This window comes from Prenolepis imparis, unplaced genomic scaffold (genome assembly GCF_030444845.1).
Source record: "Prenolepis imparis isolate NDT839.2.m4 unplaced genomic scaffold, iyPreImpa1.0 SCAF_10, whole genome shotgun sequence".
Lineage (NCBI taxonomy): Eukaryota > Metazoa > Arthropoda > Insecta > Hymenoptera > Formicidae > Prenolepis > Prenolepis imparis.
This window is the reverse complement of record NW_028141168.1, coordinates 7426881-7448458: the sequence shown is the minus strand read 5'-3', so window position 1 is coordinate 7448458 and position 21578 is coordinate 7426881. Positions and strand designations below refer to the sequence as shown.

General features: G+C 26.7%; 2 protein-coding genes across 2 annotated transcripts in view; both read right to left on the bottom strand.

Annotated features, from left to right (window-relative positions):
- Positions 1-1543: 1543 nt before the first annotated feature.
- The window catches only part of LOC145941480 (uncharacterized), a 30088-nt gene continuing 10053 nt past the window's right edge, over positions 1544-21578 (bottom strand). Inside the window, 25 exon segments of the mRNA XM_083047591.1 lie at positions 1544-1627; positions 1706-1861; positions 2148-2349; positions 2788-3123; positions 3455-3853; positions 4657-4726; positions 6331-6370; positions 6453-6608; positions 6874-7075; positions 7513-7848; positions 8178-8563; positions 14002-14043; positions 14213-14368; positions 14511-14715; positions 14989-15327; positions 15603-15964; positions 16623-16635; positions 17293-17342; positions 17645-17800; positions 18171-18372; positions 18688-18708; positions 18710-19021; positions 19307-19680; positions 20302-20371; positions 20928-20977. Coding sequence (XP_082903717.1) covers positions 1580-1627; positions 1706-1861; positions 2148-2349; positions 2788-3123; positions 3455-3853; positions 4657-4726; positions 6331-6370; positions 6453-6608; positions 6874-7075; positions 7513-7848; positions 8178-8563; positions 14002-14043; positions 14213-14368; positions 14511-14715; positions 14989-15327; positions 15603-15964; positions 16623-16635; positions 17293-17342; positions 17645-17800; positions 18171-18372; positions 18688-18708; positions 18710-19021; positions 19307-19680; positions 20302-20371; positions 20928-20977 — 4683 coding nt within the window. The 3' untranslated portion in view covers positions 1544-1579.
- LOC145941922 (odorant receptor 46a-like) lies at positions 9994-12550 on the bottom strand. The gene is made up of 6 exons (XM_083048351.1): positions 12186-12550; positions 11722-12051; positions 11320-11524; positions 10964-11119; positions 10182-10259; positions 9994-10018 (listed from the first exon to the last, which is right to left on the bottom strand). The coding sequence occupies exons 1-5, from the start codon at positions 12548-12550 to the stop codon at positions 10203-10205; spliced, it is 1113 nt and encodes a 370-aa protein (XP_082904477.1). The 3' UTR covers positions 9994-10018; positions 10182-10202.

The following is a 21578-nucleotide window of genomic DNA, read 5'->3' as shown; positions in this document are numbered from 1 at the left end:
TACGGTTCATCAACATACTGGATATCTTAAAGGACGCGACGCACACAGTCATCATTATGTATAGAACGCTAGTGAATTCCTCGGGATTATCGACGTTTAGAATAATGTCCATGAATTGGGAAACTGCGAACGTATATAATAGAAGAATCAGAGTCATCGTATAAATGTTGTAGAGTATGTACTTGTACAAAGATGTCCATGACGCTGGTCGCCAGCATCCGGCGATCGTCAAAAATGCGAGCGTGAGCTTTAACAAATCCGTTTTAGCTTTATCTTCGGCTTTATCGTGCCGAATAACGTCAAGTTTCTTCTGAATATTAGAATCATTGGAAATTAACATTTGTCTAAAGTAACTGTTACCCATTCTAGGTACAAAGGAAGAAAATATTTTTATAGAGAAGATGATTTTTTTATTCACATCAGTGATGTCGTTTAAAAACTACGAAGAAAACGAAAATTTGCTATGACTTATGAGAGATTTAAAATCATCCACACATAAATTTAAGAGTTTTGTAGAAAATAATATAAACAAATTTTGATCGCGTGATGAATAATGACGAACAATATTTTCCACAAGACTGGCCACCTTAGGATTTCTATAGACTATCTATAGACGACATTTTCCGTCCATATGGTTCCCTATCCGATTATTATGTAATTATCGTAATATAGAAATTAGTAATATTACATTTACTGAAAGGACATTTTTCTTTCAGATTGAATCGTCGGTGGAAATTTTTATCAAATACAAATTTTATGCGATGATAACATATAATAAAACAATATTGTGTTCTCGATGCGAAAAAATAAAATTTATATACATAGAGATATATGATAGAGGATGGCTGCATTCCTGTTTAGCTTATAAACCACCGTCGATCATTTGTCTCCACGCAATCTTGAAGGTAATTTATCATATCTGCTAAAAATTATTTTATTCCAGTGTTACTGATATTGCGCTTCTTGTGCTGCTGCGCAAGTCGCAATCTATTCTGCTTCTACATATATCGATTTCCACATTTATTTCCACATTTTTTAAGAGAAAATACGTACAAATATAGGTAATGCATTTATATATATAAAATGCATGTCTAATAATTCTTTTTTTAAAGAAATATATTTACATTTTGGCAATCGTTATGATAAAAATTATTGTATTTCCTGATTTGGTTATATCTGCAGAATTGTATTTTATTCACAAATTATTCGAATTTGCAGTTTCTTTAGAAATGTATTTTTTAATATGTTGCATCGATATCTTATTGAATATAAATAAAATCTAGCTACATTTGTGATCAACGCATATTTAATCGCAGCGATGATACTTCGATTTTTAAGCAATCAAAGATAGCGTTTGATAAAAAAATGTAAGTAGAAGATATAATACAAAAAATACAGATTAATAATATTTTTTTATTTGTAATATATAATATGCAATCGCGCAAGAGACTACAAATCCACTATCGTAGGTTTTTAGGCTTGCGTTTAATATTTTTTTCACACGCACTGCGTGTTCACATTTTAAATTCTATTAGTATTTATTTCCCTCTTTTTCTCTTTTTAAGGATATAATTTTTTTCTACATATGTTGAAGTATATTATATGCCGAATACGATGTCTTAAGCAACTGGAAAAGATGTTAATTTTTAAATAATGCTATTGAACACAATTTATTTTATAGTCATAATAGTAATTTATTTCTGACCTTTACAAAAGAGTCTAGATTTACTGTAAGAATATGTGCACTAGAAAATTCAATGGGTATTAAAGAGCGATTCATAATTATTATAAGATTCTCTTTTACTTTCTTGTCTGCATTTATCCAGTTCATTCCGAAAATCTCATCAGATAATTGAATGCTCTGTAATAAAAGTTATTAGACAAGCATATAAATCGATGCATAATACAGTGTAATTTTTTTATTTTATAGCTATAAAAAATAATGTTTTATTACGCGTATAATATGAATATATATATATATATATATATATATAATATTATATAATTTAAAATTTTTATCATTAATCTTTAACATTCTAGAATTTTGCTATTATTTGCTAGAATTTGCTATTACACTCATAAATATTTTGACAAAAAAATGTTATGCATATTATGCTTGTTTACGCGATTATGCATTCAATAAATACCTTTAGTTTTACTTCGTTTCCGTACCAACAATAAATAAGAATTTGTAAACCCATGCAGAATGCGTACTGTATCAGTGGAATATATTTCGCGCTTAACGTCGTTTTTGCCAGTAGATACAAACTGGCGCAAACTACTAGCATGCTCACAGTGAACTGAACGCCAATTATAAACTTGAATTTTTCGTTTATCATGTATGCAAATCTACGAAAAATATTATTAATTTTTTTAAATATTATTAGTTAATCTTTTAAATTAATATTACAAAACTTTAAGATATGAGTAATAAGATTAAATTAAATAATCTTGATTAATAATTACTATCTCGAAACCAAGTATATAAAAAATCAAAGTATGTAATTTAACTGTAAAAAAATATTGTTTAGCGAGTTTATTATTATTTCAGAAATATTAATCTGTTGCCATATATGGTGATTTTTGTGTTTTAATTTTATAATAATCTTAATCAATTCTGAGATTTTGTATATATTTTTTAGAAATACATATTATATTAAATAGCAAAGTAATGTGATTTGAAAAAAATTCTTTAAATATTTTTGAACATTATTATATTTTAGATCAATTAAAAAAATATTTAAAAAATATAAATGTGCGCGTAAAATATATTATAGAAAAACTGACTTATAGATATGGTCGTGTTGATGTACACATTCACCCAAATTGACTTGATTGCGCAAGCATTTCTTTAACCGACACTCCAAGATCTCGATCTGGCAATAAACATGCAGCAGCAAACCACAGACCAGACAGTCGCAGGCAACATTCACGATGGATGCAGCCGTCAGACTTATTAATTGGCGAAAGTAAATAACATAATACATTATATTGGATGAATACTCATACGGTATCCATTCCCTGTATGCTAAATCTCCTCTCCGGAAGTCCGTGCATAAGGACGATAGATTCATGCATCCGCACGTTATCTCGATTAAGAAAGTATACCATATAGCATTGGTCCTGCAAAATAACTATGGGGGCTGGACTAATTCGCGATGACACTTTATATTTTCCTCCTTTAATTAAAGAAAGAAGAAGTATACATTTTCTATTCAGATGGTAAAATAAGAAATATTTTATCCATTTATTTTTCTTTTATTAAAAATATGATATTTCGTATTTTTTTGCCAATTTTAAAAACATTATATTAAATGTAATTATGAAATTGATACAGTCATGGAACACAATATAAAATTGAAATGTATAAATACTTATTTCTTTGATAAAACGGTAACACGTATAAATATACATATAGCACTTACTGCAACATGCAAATATTTCAGTTACTTACCGTATGATGTTGTCGAATTTCTGTCGAATTTCGATCTCATCCGGTCCCAGTGGCCTAAATGGTTTCTCGATTAACGCATGGATTAATATCTCGATGTTTTTGCGATTCATTAACAGACTGAACATCTTGCAGCAAGCGATGACTGTAGGCAGCATTGTGTAAAGGCTATCGGAAAATTCGTCCGGACTGTCGACATTCAGGATGATATCCATGAGTTGCGGCACCATGAAGGTGAGCAATAGTAAACTTATGAAAATTGTGTATGCGTTGTACACTGTTTGTTTGCACAGCGAGAACCAGGAAACTGGCGGCCAACATCCCGCCACTGTAAGAACTTTCAGTGGAAATTGCATGACTCGCATTTCTTGAAATTTCTTATTCGATTCTTTTCGTATTAAACTTTAAATGGCTATAATATATTTTATATTACATTATCGTATTGTATATCTACAATTCTCATATGCTGTGTAATATAGGATTATTAAAAAATTCTACAAGAGAAAAGAACAATATATAAAATTAAAATCTTGTAAATCTACACAAAATTATTGCTTTAAAAAATCACATTATAATAGATACAGTTTTTAACGTTATATAAAAATATTGCACTTTGTGCACAATTCATACTTAATTTTTATTTCAATTCTAATAAACGAGATTTCAAATAAATGAGATAATTTAATTTTTATATATTATATACAATAAATATAAGTAATCCCTTTTTTGAAATTCTAACAAATAAAATCACTCTCGTGCACGCAAATATCTTATTCACATGAAAAATATGAAGTACACCTTGTTTTATTGTTGATTCTACATACCTATATTTTTCAAAACAATTTTACGAAATTCCGAAAAATTTTACAATGTCTATAGACATGTAATGTGACTTTCTTTACTCAATTGTCCGTTTAGCTTCACTATTTCTTCGTATTTGATAGATGTATAATTATAGTAATACCAAACTCTCTTGCAATATAATGCATCGATAATATAATACTTGTATACAATAATGCTACGTGTTTCCTATCTTTTGCAAACTTTATGTGACACACAATGATATGACTGCGACGTTATATTAAAATGAACTAAAAAAGAAATAATGCAGAGAAAAAAAAGAACCCTTATGGAGAACCAAAGTTTTTTTGATAAACTATGCATTACGATCGCCATAAAATTTTGATGCAAATGATGTATCTTACTTAGGAAATACGGAATTTGTTATTGTCGCCAGCTCCGCCTTACGTTCGACTATCATTGTCAACTCTTTACCTTATATCGCAATTCCAATAGAATACGAGCGATTTCAAGAATTCATTAAATATACATATATAGGTAGAAAGTGAATGCATATAGTACATTAAGAATATATATCCAATTCAGTCGCTATTCCAGATAGCAAAGTATATTGTGCAGTTGTGCACATACATTTAAAAAAAATGCATTTTATTATCTTTAGAAAATCGCATTCAAATTTATATACAATGATTTTTATTAATACCATTAAAGTAAATTAAAAGCTTTAGATTATCTATTTATAATGTATTGTGCTCATTATAATGTATTGTGACACAAAATTATTTCAGATGGCAGTTTTAATTTTATTTAATACAAACTCTGAATCTTTCTATTTTTCTTATTTCTAAAAAAAAAACATTAAATAAAAACAAAGGAAAATAAAATTTTATTGTCTAAAATAAATAGACAATAAAATTGTTTAACGTTCAAAACAAGATCCATAAATTTCGTAAATGTAAAACTGTACAAGAAACTTATTATCAATAACGTGTAAATAATTATACAACATGCTTAATCAGTCATGCTTAATCAAAACACACACAATCGTAGTCAACTATGTAACGCGTAAATCTCTGTAAAATTCTGTATATATTCTGCATGTTCTTCGAATATTCTTTTGATATCAATAAACAGGATAAAACTGTCATCATTAATCAAGAGTGAGTTGACATGAAAATCTATAGCTCGTGCAACGCTGAATTATTTTCGATTGCATTATTTTTATCATAACTTTTAGCAAACTTGGAGCGATGTTTTCCGCGAACTAACATCTTCGTAAGTCCTTTTTATATTATATAACATAGGTTGTAAAACAGAATTATATAAAGAATGAAAATTCAAACGTATGAAATTTTGATACATCTCATCGTACGCGTACATTCATTAGAAAATATTTTATTACTGTCTGTGACTTTATTTCTAACATTATATTATATGATTATTATATATGATTATTAGGTATATATAATATTTTTCCTTCCAAAAATTTGTATATATTTTAATGTATGTATTTTAATTGAATATAAACTCGGAAAGATATTTTTAATTTATAATTTAAAATTATAATTTATAGTTTCTATGATGTATATCGCATATAAATAATATTTGCTACAGATAAGTATAATTGGTAATTGGATAATCTCTCTCTCTCTCTCTTTTCTATCTGCAAAATTATATTTTATTCACAAATTATCTTAATTTGCAATTTCTTCGGAATTTTTATTTTTTATTTTTATTTTGTATTTTTTAATATGTTGCACCGATATCTTATTGAATATAAATAAAATAGCTATTTAATCAACGCATATTTAATTACAGTCACTTCGATTTTTAAGCAATCGAAGATAGCGTTATGAAAAAAATGTAAGTAAAAGATATAATACGAAAGAGACAGATTAATATTTTTTATTTGTAATAAATGATATACAATCGCGCAAGACTACAAATTCACCATTATAGATTTTTTAAGCTTACGATTAATATTTTTTGACACTCACTACGTTTACATTTTAAATACTACTAGTCTTTATTTCCCTTTTTTTATCTTCCTTTAAGGATATAATTTTTTTTCTACATACATTGAAGTATACTATATGCTGAATACGAAGTCTTAAGCAACTGGAAAAAATGTCAATTTTTAAATAATGCTATTGAACATAATTTATTATACATATAGTCATAAAAGTAATTTATTTCTGACCTTTACAAAAGAGTCTAGATTTACTGTAAAAATATGTGCACTAGAAAATTCAATGGGTATCAGAGAGCGATTCATCATCATTATAAGATTCTCTTTCACTTTCTTGTCTACTTTTATCCAGTTCATTCGGAAAATCTCATCAGCTAATTGGATGCTCTGTAATGAAAGTTATTAGACAAGCATAAATCAGTGCATAATACAGTGTAATTTTTTAAATTATTGCTATAAAAAATAATGTTTTATTATTACGTATAGTATTATAATATTATATAATATTATATATAACATTTAAAAAATTATTAAAAATTTTTATCATTAATTTCTAATCTTTAATTTTCTAGAGTTTTGCTATTTCACGCATAAATTTCTTGACAAAATTCAATGCTAATTATTCTTATTTAATTATGCATTTAATAAATACCTTTAGTTTTATTTCGTTCCCGTACCAACAATAAACAAGAATTTGTAAACCCATGCAGAATGTATATTGTATCAGTTGAATATATTCCGCGTTTAAAGTCGTTTTCGCCAGTTGATACAGATTGGAGCACACCACTAGCATGCTCACTGTAAACTGAACACTAATTATAAACCTGAACTTTTCGTTTATCATGTGTGCAAATCTAAGAAAAATATTATTAATTTTTTAAAAAATATTATTAGTTAATTTCTTAAATTAATATTACAAAACTTTAAGATATGAGTAATAAGTGATTAAATTAAATAACGCTGTCTTGATTAATAATTACTATCTCGAAACTAAGTATATAATAAATCAATTAAAGTATGTAATTTAACTGTAAAAAATATTGTTTAGCGAGTTTATTATTATTTCAGAAATATTAATCTGTTGCCATATGATGAGTTTTGTGTTTTAATTTTATAATAATCTTAATCAATTCTGAGATTCTAAATATTTTTTTTAGAAATACGTATTATATTAAATAGCAATGTAATAATTTGAAAAAAATTCTTTAAATATTTTTGAACATTATTATATTTTAGATCAATTAAATAAATATTTAATTGTGAGCGTAAAATATATTATAGAAAAACTAACTTATAGATTTGGTCGTGTTGACGTACACATTCATCCACATTGCCTTGATCGCGCAAGCATTTTTTTAACCGACACTCTAAAATCTCGAACTGGCAATAAATATGCAGCAGCAACCCACAGATCAGACAGTCGCAGGCAACATTTACGGTGGCTGCAGCCATCAGGCATATTAATTGACGAAAGTAAATAACATAGTACATTATATTGGACGAATACTCATACGGTATCCATTCCCTGTATGTTAAATTTCCTCTCCGGAAATCCATAAACAAGGACGTTAGAATCTGATTTCCGCACGTTATCTCGACTATGGTAATATACCACATAGTATTGGTCCTGTAAAATGACTCTGGACTAATTCGCGATGATAGTTTGCATGCTATTTTCCTCTTTTAATTAAAGAAAGAAGAAATATACTTTTTCAATTCAAATGCCAAAAAAATTTTTACCTATTTATTTTTCTTTTGTTAAAATTATCTTTTTTTTTTTGCCATATTGTCAATTTTAAATATATTATATTATTGTAAGTGTAATTGTAATTATGAAATTGATGCCGTCATGGAACATAATAAAAAAATTAAATGTATAGATATTTCTTTGATAAAACAGTGACACGTGTAAATACATAGCATTTACGGCAACACGCAAATATTTTAGTTACTTACTGTATGATGTTGTCGAATTTCTGTCGAATCTCGATCTCATCCGATTCCAGTGGCCTAAATGGTTTCTCAATTAACGCATCTGTTAACATCTCGATGTTTTTGCGATTCATTAACAGACTGAACATCTTGCAGCAAGCCATAAACATAGCCAGCATTATGTAAAAGATCTCGGTGAATTCGTCTGGATTGTCGACATCCAGGATGATATCCATGAATTGCGGCAGCATAAAGGTGAGCAATAATAAACTTATGAAAATTGTGTATGCGTTGTACACTGTTTGTTTGCACAGCGAAGACCAGGAAACTGGCGGCCAACATCCCGCCACCGTAAGAATTTTCAGTGGAAATTGCATGACTCGCATTTCTTGAAATTTCTTATTCGATTCCTTTTGTATTAAAAATTTTAAATGGTTATAATATTTTGTATTACATTATCAAATTGCATTTCTATAATTCATATGCTGTATAATATAGGATTATTAAAAAAGTCTACAAGAGAAAAAAAAAACAATATATATAAAATTAAAATTTTGTAAATCTACACAAAATTATTGCTTAAAAAAATCACACCATAAAAGATGCAGTTTTCAACGTTATGTAAAAATATTGCACTCTGTGCGCAATTTATACTTTACTTTTATTTCAATTCTATAATAAACGAGATTTCAAATAAATGAGATAATTTAATTTTTATATATTGTATACAATAATATAAGTAATCCCTTTTTTGAAATTTTAACAAATAAAATCACTCTCGGGCACGCAAATATCTTATTTGTATAAAAAATATCAAGTACACCTTGTTTTATTGTCGATCTTACATACCTATACTTTTTAATACAATTTTACGAAATTCCGAAGAATCTGACAATGTCTATAGGCATATAATGTGACTTTCTTTACTCAATTGTCCGTTTAACTTCACTATTTCTTCGTATTTGATAGATGTATAGTTATAATAATACCGAACTCTCTTGCAAAATATTGCGATTAATAATATAATACTTGTATACAATAATATGCTACGTGTTTTCTTTTTTTTTTTTGTGGACTTTATTTGGCACACAACGATATGAATGCAACGTTATATTGAAACGAAATAAAAAAAAATAATGCAGAAAGAAATAAAGAACGTCTATAGATAATCAAAGTTTTGATAGACTATGCATTACACCCGCCATATAATATTGATACAAATGATGTATATTTACTTAGGAAATACGGAATTTGTTATTGTCGCTAGCTCATGTTCGACTATCATTGTCAATTAGGTCTCTTATATCGCAATTCCAATAGATTACTAGTAATTTCAAGAATTCATTAAATATACATATATAGATAGAGAACAAATGCATAGTACATTAAGAATATATTTCCTGTGATACATGTTCAGTCGCTATTCCAAATAGCAAAGTACTAGATTGTGTTAGCAAAGTATATCGTACATGTATTTAAAAATAATGTATTTTTATTATCTTTAGAAAATCGCATTCAAAATTTTATATAATGATTTCTATTAATGCCATTAAAATAAATTAAAAACTTTAGATTATCTATTTAATTATTATTTATAATTCCTATATATGTAATTATGTTTTAAATAATCTTATCCGTTCTTTGATTTGCATAAAATACTCGTTTGAAATAAAACTCACTATTATATAATTATATTTTTATACAGACAATTACATTATATAAACTATATTGTGGTAATTATTTCAAAAACAAATATTGTGAATATATTGACTTCTCTCGCATGGCTATTTAGGTAAGACTTCCTTAATTCATTATCACAATCAAAGTATTCACGGAAGGTCCTAATTATAGATCGCGAACTATACCTAATAGAAAAAAGAAAATGTTTTAATTAATTAATTATTATTATTATTTATTGATATGCTAACGTTTTGTGATAAAATAAAATGTTATGTGATAAGATAAAATTTAAGTAATTAATATTAATTAACGATACGCAATTTAATTGGAAAACGTGACTGATCTTACCACTATTCTCCGCTTAAATTATTATGTTGTTCGCATTTGTTGTAGTATGTTATAGGCTGAATATGATGTCTTAAGTAACTACAATACAAAAATGCAAACATTTTTACAAATATCTTATTTTCAGAGTACTCTTTTTCTCTTTTTCTCTCCCTCTTTCTCTTTTATAAACTACTGATTGATATTATAGCTATTATTGGCATAACAAAAAAATAAAATATTTTAAAAATTGATTTTTAAAATATATATAAATTAATTATACAGGGTGTTACAAAAGCATCGGATTTGCTTAGCACCATGCGATAGAGAATGAAAATCTAAGAAGATTTTTCCTCAACGAAAATGTCGAGGGAGGTCATCATTTTTTGCAAGTTCCCAATTTTTGCCATCATATATCTTAGTAACTAAGCCTTAAATTAAAATTCTATTAAATTAAACTCGACCTGAAATTAACTCAAGAATGCAGTTTTGTTAATATTTTCATTCCATAAAGTTTATTTTGCGAAAAGCCCTTCATTTTCAATCACTTATAACTCGAAAATTATTGATGCTTCGACATTTTCATTAAGGAAAAATCTTCTTAGATTTTCATTCTCTATCGCATGGTGCTAAGCAAATCCGATGCTTTTGTAACACCCTGTATATAAAATAATAGTTTAATGTATATAATATATTTTTAAAAAAATATACTTAAAAAAAACGATTTTATATGTTAAACATTAATTGTTCTATGTAAAATTTTTCTAAAAACTATTATGGTTGTTACAATAATTTGAGATACTAACATTTACGAAAGAGTCGAGATTCAACGTGAGGATATATGCACTAGAAAATTCAATGGGTACCAGCGAGCGATTCATAATAATTAATAAACTCTTTTTTCCACTTTGATCCAGTGCCAGCCATTCCGTTTTAAAAACATTAGCGGCTAGTTCAACGCTCTATAAAAAAATGACACGTGCATAAATTAAAATATTACATACAATTTTCTGTAGAAAAAAAATTATAGCAGATCTCTCTTCTTATTTCAATTACATTCGAATTTGTTGAGTATATATTAAAAGTTTTATTCAATATTTTTGTACATATCTTATGTTATACGTCACATTTAAACTTTCAGAAATATGCGCATAAGTCATACCTTTAATTTAACTTCGTTTCCATACCAACAATAAATAAGAATCTGCGCCAACATGGAGCATGTGTACAATATCAATGGAAAAGCTTGCACACTCGTCATCGTCATTTTCGCCAATTGATATAAATTGGAACAAACCACTAGCGTGCTCACTATAAACTGAATGCCAATAATTATTTTGAAGTTTTCATTTACCATAAACGCGAATCTGCAGAAGAAAAAAATCTCGAAGGAAAACATGTTTATCTAACGAAATTTGGGTAAATTTTTATTATGAAAATATAATTAATGTAACACGTTCGCGACACAATATTATTATTGAAACGAACAATCACATAAGTCTTATTCTTCGTATAATATATCTTTCATTTATTAATTTGCGAGATTGTGATTAAGAAAACTAACTTAAATATACCGTCGTGCTGACGTAGACATTCACGTAAATTGTTTCGGCCAAGGGTGAACTTTCTCAGCCGACACTCGAGTATCTCGATCTGACAACACACGTGCAACAGCAGACCGCAGATCAAAGTGTCGCAGGCTACGTTCACCATAGAACCAAATAGCGTACTTATTAACTGACGAGTGTATATTATGCGGAATATCACGGACGAGTTGTAGGGAATCCACTCTCTATACGTTAGAATACCCTTTCGAAAATTCGTGAATACTGACGTCAGCGTGATGCAGAAATACGTCGTCTCGATCAGGATCGTGTAGCATAAACTGTTGATTCTATATAAAATGATCGTTTTGTTATGAACATTTTTCTCGACGCTATCGTGTTCTCTGATTCGTAATTTAATCTTATTCTCAGAGAGAATTTCTTTCAAATAATTTGCAAAAAATAATTTGTTATATATACTTACTGTATCGTCTTGTCAAATCTGTGTCGAATTTCTATTTCGTCTGCTTCCAGCGGGATAAACGGTTTCTGAATAAGGATATTGGTTAACATCCCAATATTCTTGCGATTTATCAAGAGACCGATCAATTTACAACATGAAATGACTAGGGCAAGCATGACGTAGAAAGTATCCGCAAAATCGTCGGTATTATCGACGTTCAGGATAATATCCATAAGTTGAGACAACACAAAGGTGAATAATATCAATAATATTAAAAGTGTATATGAGTTATACATAGTGCGTTTGCACAATGATGATGTCCAAGAATTTGGCGGCCAGCATCCGACAACCATAAGAATTTTTAGCGTGAATTCAAGAACCTGCATCTTCTGAATTCTTAATTACATCCTTGTTCAAATAAAACGCTGATAATATATTGAACCGTTTTATTTATTATAATTTAAATAATATATTTAATATCACAAATATTAATTTAAATATTTTTTCTTTTTTTCTTAATCAATAATATTATGAAAAAGGACTAGCAAGAGTTAGTAAGTTAAGTTATCATTGCAAAATATTAATTGCTTTATAATTAATTTAATCATATGTTTAATTAATTTCAAATCAAATACGATTTTCAATGCACAGATAAATGTACACAAAATATATTATATAAATTATAAAAATTATCTAACATATGTATAAAATAGAATAGATAAATAAGAGATTTTATGTGTTATAAGCAATATTGAGTCACAATTATGTTATGAGTACCAGAATTTAAAAACTTCGTATTTTATTATATGTGAAATATATGAGACACTGTCCCCTGTTGCTCTCCTATCAATAGCACCGTAAATCGATTTCACGAAAGTCCAACCAACCTCAGAATGTCTATAGCCACATGTCACGACTATCTAACACATTGATGACAATGAACACAATGTTGTTCGTCTAGCTTCCCCTTTGCGTTCGGCAGCTATATAATTATTATCGAACTCTCAACGTTATTTCCCCACTCTTTCATGCTACAGCGTACGAGACTGTCTTCAAATGCAAATTTTATGCGACAACAATGTAATATTATGATACAGTCAAATATAACGGGAAAAATGTAGAAAACTAAAGTCGTGGAACGATCACAAGTTACGTTTTATTTCTATAAAATGGAAATGCAAATAATCTATCAATTTACTAATAAATATTTAGCATAGCACTAATTTTTATCTAGCTATAAGCTTTGTCGTTCGTCTTTATATTCTAGTTAATTCCATATCCGATATTGATGCATTGTATTTTGCATATCATTGGAATATATGTTTTCAGAGCTTTACATTTTTCAGAAAATGTAAGAAGGTAAGAATTCATTTAATATCTAATTTTATTTTAGACATATCACAATAATATATTGTGATATAGTATATATCACAATAATATAAATCAGAAAATTAAAAGTTGAAGCAGAGATATTTTTTATAATTGACATGATGTTATTTGAAAATAATTTAAAAATTGTAATAATTTAAATAATTTAAAAATGTCTCACACAGAACAAAGTTTTAATTAAATTAATTTCATTGAATTTTTTATCTATAGTAAATTTTTTTTCATGTCTAATATTAACCGTGATTAATTCCTTTAACAATTTAATATGTAATTGCACAATTGCAAAAGGATGAAATTGCTGTTTTGTCCACAAATGCGTATGATATGTACACTTTCACAAATATTAATAATTATTTTATCAGTAAATCTAGTTGTTAGCAAAAAAAAAAATACACATTGAAAAATATTGTATTAATTCTCTATTTTATTTTACTTGCAATTTCTACACTTGTTTTAATAAATTATAAACCGAGTATGATGTTTTAAGTAACTGTAACAAAAATATATGCGTATGTTATATTTTATCTCATAATCCTAAAAATTTTGTCCAGTTTCTTATTTCTCAATATTAAATAAAATATATATTTTATCCCCCAAAAAATAAAAATATATTTAAAACTACATTAAAAATAAATTATAAATTAATTTTTTTTACTAACCCCGACGAAAGAATCGATATTCATGGAAAGCACATAAGCGCTGGTAAACTCTATTGGTATTATTGCGCGATTCATAATTATTAACAGACTTTCTTTTAGATCTTTGTTCAGTGTAAGCCAATTCATTCCAAAAATATTGTCCATTAATTGAGTGCTCTATTTTTAAAATGGTAAAAAATTTTATTATAAAATCATTTAATTTTTTTAATCAATTTTTTTATAACATCGTTTATTATATTAATCTGCATAAATCTGCGATTTGGAAGCAAACGTATGAAATAATGCAGATTACGCGCACCTTTAACTTTACTTCGTTTCCATACCAACAATAAATAAAAATTTGTGTCAACATGCAAGACATATACAGCAGTAAAGGAAGATAACTCGCATTTACAGTTGATGATTTAGTCATCTGATACAAATTGGAGCATACCACCATCGTACTTACGATGAATTGCATGGCGATAGTCATTCTGAACTTGCTGTTCAATATGAATGCATATCTGTAATAAATAATAAAACAATCGTTAGATTATAATGGTATCCTAATTAATTATTTGTCATTAATCATTAATCATTAATCATTAATCATTATTCATCAATAATTATTTTTTCTGACAAAAAGAAATTCACATTTAAAAATATATAAAAGCGAAATGATATATTAAGATCCTTCGAATCAGAACAGAATATGCAAATATATATAAAAGATAAAGAAAGAATAAATTTTTTAAATGAATTGCAAGATATGATTTTCAGATAATAAAATAACTAACTTAAATATACCGTCGTGGTGACGTACACAGTCGCGAAGATTATTATGTTCATTGGATAATTTGCTGAGTCGGCATTCTAAAATCTCGATTTGACAGCAAATATGCATCAACAATCCGCAAATGAGACTATCGCAGGCCACATTGATGACCGATCCGAGTGTCAAGCTGATAAGTTGATGAGCGAATGTAAGGCAAAACACAATGGTAGAGGAATCATACTTGTATGGCAGCCATGCTCTATATGTCAAATTTCCTTTTCTGAATTCTGTGAGTAAAGATGTCATGCTGATACATGCACAGGTTGTTTCTACCAGAATCGTATAGCAGAGTGTGTTGATACTGTAAAATGATGCTGTGAAGATGTGTAACGCTCATTTGAATAAATGAGCTCTTCATATTTAACGATACATTTTATCGAAGAAGAGTTTGTTCACAATAATAAAATCTCTTATAATTATATATATTTTGCCGAAGAAGTTTTGTTTTGTTACATAAATTATTTTACATATATGTATATATATTCAAATTAAAAAAATAGAAATATATATTTTTTCGTATGTGTAAAAGAGATTATCATTTTAAATTAATTTATATTCTTAAGCAGTAATACTTACTGTATGAGTCTGTCAAATTTATATCGAATTTTCATTTCGTCAACCTCCAAAGGTCTATATGGTTTTTCGACAAATATGTTGGTTAATGTATTGATGTTATTTCGATTTACCAGCAGACTAAGCAGTTTGGAGCACGAAACGACCGATGCCAATGTAGCGTAGAAATTGTCAGTGAATTCTTCGGCATTCTCGACATTCCAAATTATATCCAAAAATTGCGATACCAAAAATGTGTACAATAATGTAATCATAAAAACTGTGTACGCGTCGTAAACAATGCGCATGTACAATGATGTCCATGACTTCGGTCGCCAACATCCAACAATTGTCATAAGTTTAAAAGTAAATTGTAGAACACGCATCTTTTAAATATGCTAAATACAATTAGATACGAAAAATGTATATTAATATATTACACGCGAAAAAAAGAAATATATAAATATTATTACAATAATCTGTAAATGTGTGTGTGTGCGTGATTATAGAGAAATAAATTAACATATATAGGTATGTAAACAATTAATGTACTTATTTTACTTTTAATAGAATAATACATTTACACTTAATATTCCATTAAAAATACTGAGATATAGTGCCTAAAGTAGATTATTATATTAATTTAATTCTATGTTATTATATATGCCTTAACGCTAATTACAATTTTAAAAATTCATGATTTTTATACATAAAATTTTACCTTTAAATTTCTCTACTTATAAATCACTAAAAGAAAATGTTCTACAAAATTTCATTTACTGCAATATTTCTAGACATATATCACAATCTTTAAAATAAACTGAGAAATGACTATAGGATGACTTACAGACGATTGATAATCATGTAGAGTGTTTTAAATTCTTCTTCTGCCTCAAGTATTGTTTCTGTATTTCTTAGTCTATATTATTACGTCATTATCATAATATCGGAGGCTTGCATTATTAATCCCTTTCAAATACTTTCACTATATGTCATTGTAAGTCTCAGAAAATTCACGTTTTATATTTATGATAATACGTTTACAGATACGAAAGAACTAGAAGAAAAAGAAAATGTCATTAGTTATTTTATCTTTATATCGTAAGCAACTAACTCATTATTATTCTCCCCTTTTTTCTCTTTCACATTTCATTTATCGTTGCTGTCTTGCGTATTATTGAGTGGTTGCTATATAGTCCTACAGTCTGCGTATCGATCTCAGATATTGCGATTTCTGACCAAAGAGATATTTTGAGTATCATGCAAAGTGCATATTATAATGTGTATCATAAAAGGCACATAAAATGTATAAAAACTTACACATGATACAATATAAGATACACAACATAAGATCTCCTAACTTAATAAGTATGATAATCATTTTTCAATAATTTAAAAATGACAAAATCTTGAAATTTTATATAATTTTTTTTATTTATATTATACTTTTTAATGATTTAATATATTATCTTTAATAATTTTTTAATATGTTTTTGCTTATCTTTCTTTCACATGAGGAAAACAAGACGAAAAGATACATTTAAAAAATTAGACTTTTATTTAAATCATAAACAATCTTATTTATCACTTTATAAAATATTCAAATATTGAATAATCAGCTATAATCTTTATGAAATATTAATATAGACAAATTATACTTCTATAATACTTATTGTTAATTTCTACATAACGCGCAGCATTTATTCTGCGTCACTCATTCATTTGACGAAGTAAGTTATAAGCCGAATATGATGTCTTAAGAACCTATAATTAATGAAGAAAATTAATTCTAGTCGTATGTATATTAATATATTGTCTATATGATAACGCAAAGACATGTAAAATTTAATGTTTCAATTTTATTGTCGCAGTAGAAATATATTTAAATTTAAAAAATCTAATTAAATTTGATAATTATTATATTAATTATAATTAATATATTGCATCTGTCTTTTCCTTTAATGTAACACATTTTTATTTAAATATATAATTTACCTTATGCAAATAAATTATAGAATTATGTTGATAAAATCTGTGCATCCGCACATTCAATGTTTTATACTTACACCTATAAAAGAATCAAGATTTACAGAGATAGTATAAGCACTGGTGATTTCAATAGGCATTACTGTACGTTCCATCATTATTAGTAAAGATTTTTTTAAATTATTGTTCAAAGTAAACCATTCCATTTCGAAAATGTTATCTATAAATTGACGACTCTATTCGAACATGCAAGAAATATAAAAGTTACTTATTATAAACGTTTTTGTTTATGTATATTTTTACAAAGAAATTTCTAAAATTTAAATTATCTACTTATATTAATATATATAATAAATTAAAATAATCCTTACAGTAAAATATTCAATTCTAAGAAAAATTAATATATATATTAAATATTAAATTAAAAATCGATTTTTCACCGTTATTCTATTTTAACTCTATAAACTTTATAAACGTAAAAATTTATCTTTTACATTTAATAAGATGTATTATCATAAATATAAAAATGTAAGAAAACTAAAAGTTGAAAAAATTAAAAAAATTAATATTAAAATTATTATGCTAATAATAAAAATTAAGTTGCACCTTAAATCTGACTTGGTTGCCATACCAACAATAAACGAAAATTTGTGTTAACATGGCACCCATGAATAATGCTAATCGAATACATCTTGCATCCAATTTAAGTAGACTTATTTCATAAAGATTGAAGCAAACCACAAACATACTCATTAGAAATTGAACACTAATAACTGTTCTAAAATTTGAATTAACAAGAAGAGCCAATCTGAAACAAAATTAATAATGAGCAATATCTATATCTATATTATAGTTGCAAAATAAAAATTAAAAAATATATCTTATTTTTATTATACATATCTAAAAAAATTATATTCTTAAAAAAAGAAATATTTTTTATTAATAAGATAAACAATAAAAATTTTTTAAAACAAAAACGTAAAACAAGTTTTATTACATCAAAATATTAATAATAAAAAGATAAATATATATTATTTTTCTAAATATATTCACATATTTTATACATATTTCTCGACATATTTAAATGCAGTTGAATCATATATAATTAATTATAAGAACCAACTTAAAAATTTTACAATGTTTCCACGCAATTACGAAGACCGTCTGAATGAAGCATGATTCCCTTCAAACGATATGTCAAGATTTCAAATTGACAACAAACGTTTGCCAATAATCCAAAGATGAGACTATCACAAGCGACATGTACTAGAGTACCCATGACTGAACCTATCAGTTGATGAACGTATGCCAGACAGAATACGGTCATAGATGAATATTCGAACGGCAGCCACGCTCTGAACATTAACTTTCTTTCGCCAAAATTGGTAAAAAAAGATGTAAACGCAAAACTAGTGCACGATATCAAGCTCATAGCTGTATAATTAAAAGTGTTCAACCTGTAAAATAACTATAGACGTATTTACTTTTCTTCACATTATTTCTTATATAGAATATAAAAATAAACGTATATTTATAATATATTTGCAAAAAATATTGCATAAGATAATAAACCCGATTAATAGAAATTTTAATTAAAATAATACAGATATAAAGGTAAAAATAAATTGACATTGAATAAATTCAAAGGGATTACGAAAAATGTAATTAAGGCGTACGTTAACGTATTCTTAAACTTACTATAATTTTTAAGTGATCTTAATTATTGATTTTTAGTTACTTACTGTATGTCTTTATCAAATTTATAATGAATTTTTATTTCATTTGGTTTTAATGGTTTGCACGGTTCCTTCATCAGCATATCAGTCAATTTAATAATGTTTTTGCGATTTGCCAATAAACTGAACATTTTAAAGCAAGTCATAATCATAGCAAGTAATATGCAAAAGTTGTCGCAGAAATCATCTGTATTATCCACGATAAGAATTATATCCATGAATTGCGACAATGTGAAACTGTGCACTGACAAAATTATTAGAATTGTATATATTCGATACATTATATGTTTATATACCGACGTCCAAGATTCCGGCTGCCAACAACCGCATATTGTTAGTACTTTAAAAGGAAATTCCATCATATTCATTTTGAATTTATTCTCCTCGGTATCATCCATTATGTAATATTAATAATAAATTTCTTTAAAATATAGATATTATTATAATAATCTGTAAGTATGTAAGTATAGAGAAAAGCAATATTAATTAATATATGTAGTTTTATATATATATTATATATAAAAACAATTAATGTATATATTTAACTTTTGGTAGAATAATATTTTTACAGATATTTTCTTAAAGATCATGAGAGATATATTGTCAAAAATAAATTATTTAAAAATAAATTATCAATTTAATTCTTTTTGTCATTATATATAGGTACAATATACATATATGCCGTATCACTTATTATAGTTTCAAATTTTATATTTATAATTTTTATATCTACAAAATTTTACCTAAATTTCTCTATTTATAAATCGCCAGAAGAAAACTTTTAACAAAACTTTATTTGTTGCAATGTTTCCAGAGGATATATATCATGATCTTTAAAACAAATTCAGAAATGACAATAAGATGACTTACAAACGATTGACAATCGTGTAGAATATTTCAAATATTCTTCTCCCTCTATAATATTCTCTTCTTGTATTCCGTCGTCTATATTATTATGTTATCATTATAATATCGGACTTGCATTTTTAATCCCAAAATACTTTCATTGTAAGTTTTTCATTGTAAATCTTTGAGAATTCTATATCTTCTATTTCTGTGATAATACCGATTCTAGATACGAATATGATATACGAAACTAAACGAAGCTGAATATCATCGATTACTTTATCTTCATAAAATATTAAAAAGTAGCTAACTCGCTATTATTACTCTCTTGAAAATGTTTCATTTATCGTTGCTACCTTGTGTGTTATTGAATGGTCGCTGCAATTCTTCTTTTCTCCATATCGATTTCAGACATTGCGATTTCTGACCCACAAGAGATATTTTGAATACAATACAAGTGCAAAGTGTCATAAAAAGTAGTGTATCAAAACTTACATAATACATAAGTTTTAACGTAATAAAATTTTAAATATAAAATAAATGTTAATAAATGTAAAAAAAATGCTTTAGTCAAAGATATATAGTAAAATAAATAATGCTGATGTATCGTTTTTATATAATCTTTCTTTGGTTTTCTAATAAGGCTACGTAAGATATAAACATTATTTATCGATCAACTGCATCAAATATTTCTTGATGACTTCCTCTTTTTACGTATCTTTTTAGGTTTGATTATGTGATGTGGATGCAACATAATTTTCTCTGCCTTTTACGCTGTCACTTCCGCATTTGTTGAAGTAAATTGTAAGTAGAATACGATGTTTTAAGTAACTAGAATTAATATAAAAATGCATATATTATATGTATGTGTGTGCACGTATTATACATGCGCATGTATATAAAATCTTAATTTAAATATGTTTAATTATAAATTTATAGTTAACTTTGTTAATAACTGATGTTCATTAACATTAAATATAATTTATATGCATATATTCAAGATTTGCAAAATTCCAATTAATCCGTAATATGTGTTTTTTAAATAAGATTCGATCGGGCATAAAAAAAAAAGGTAAAAAAGAAAACTGTTACTACAACACTTGTACTTGTATATTTACTTAATTTTTTTACATAATTACCATTTTTTTTGTATGAGAATAAAGAGTTGAAAGTGGCAGTGCTAAACTGGCTGAACTTCCTGGAAGCGAATTTATGCAGAGCGCATAAAAAAGTTTATTCCTCAGTATCAAAAGTACTGAGAAAAAAATGGTGACTACGTAAAGAAACAAAGTAGATATGTATATATAAGTGTTATGCCAGTAATAAAAGTTTTCTCTCTTATTTTGTTTTATTTTTTAATGTCTCCGAACGGACTTTACTTAAAAAGCACGTCTCGTATAATAGTTAATAAATTTTTTGTACAATAGATAAA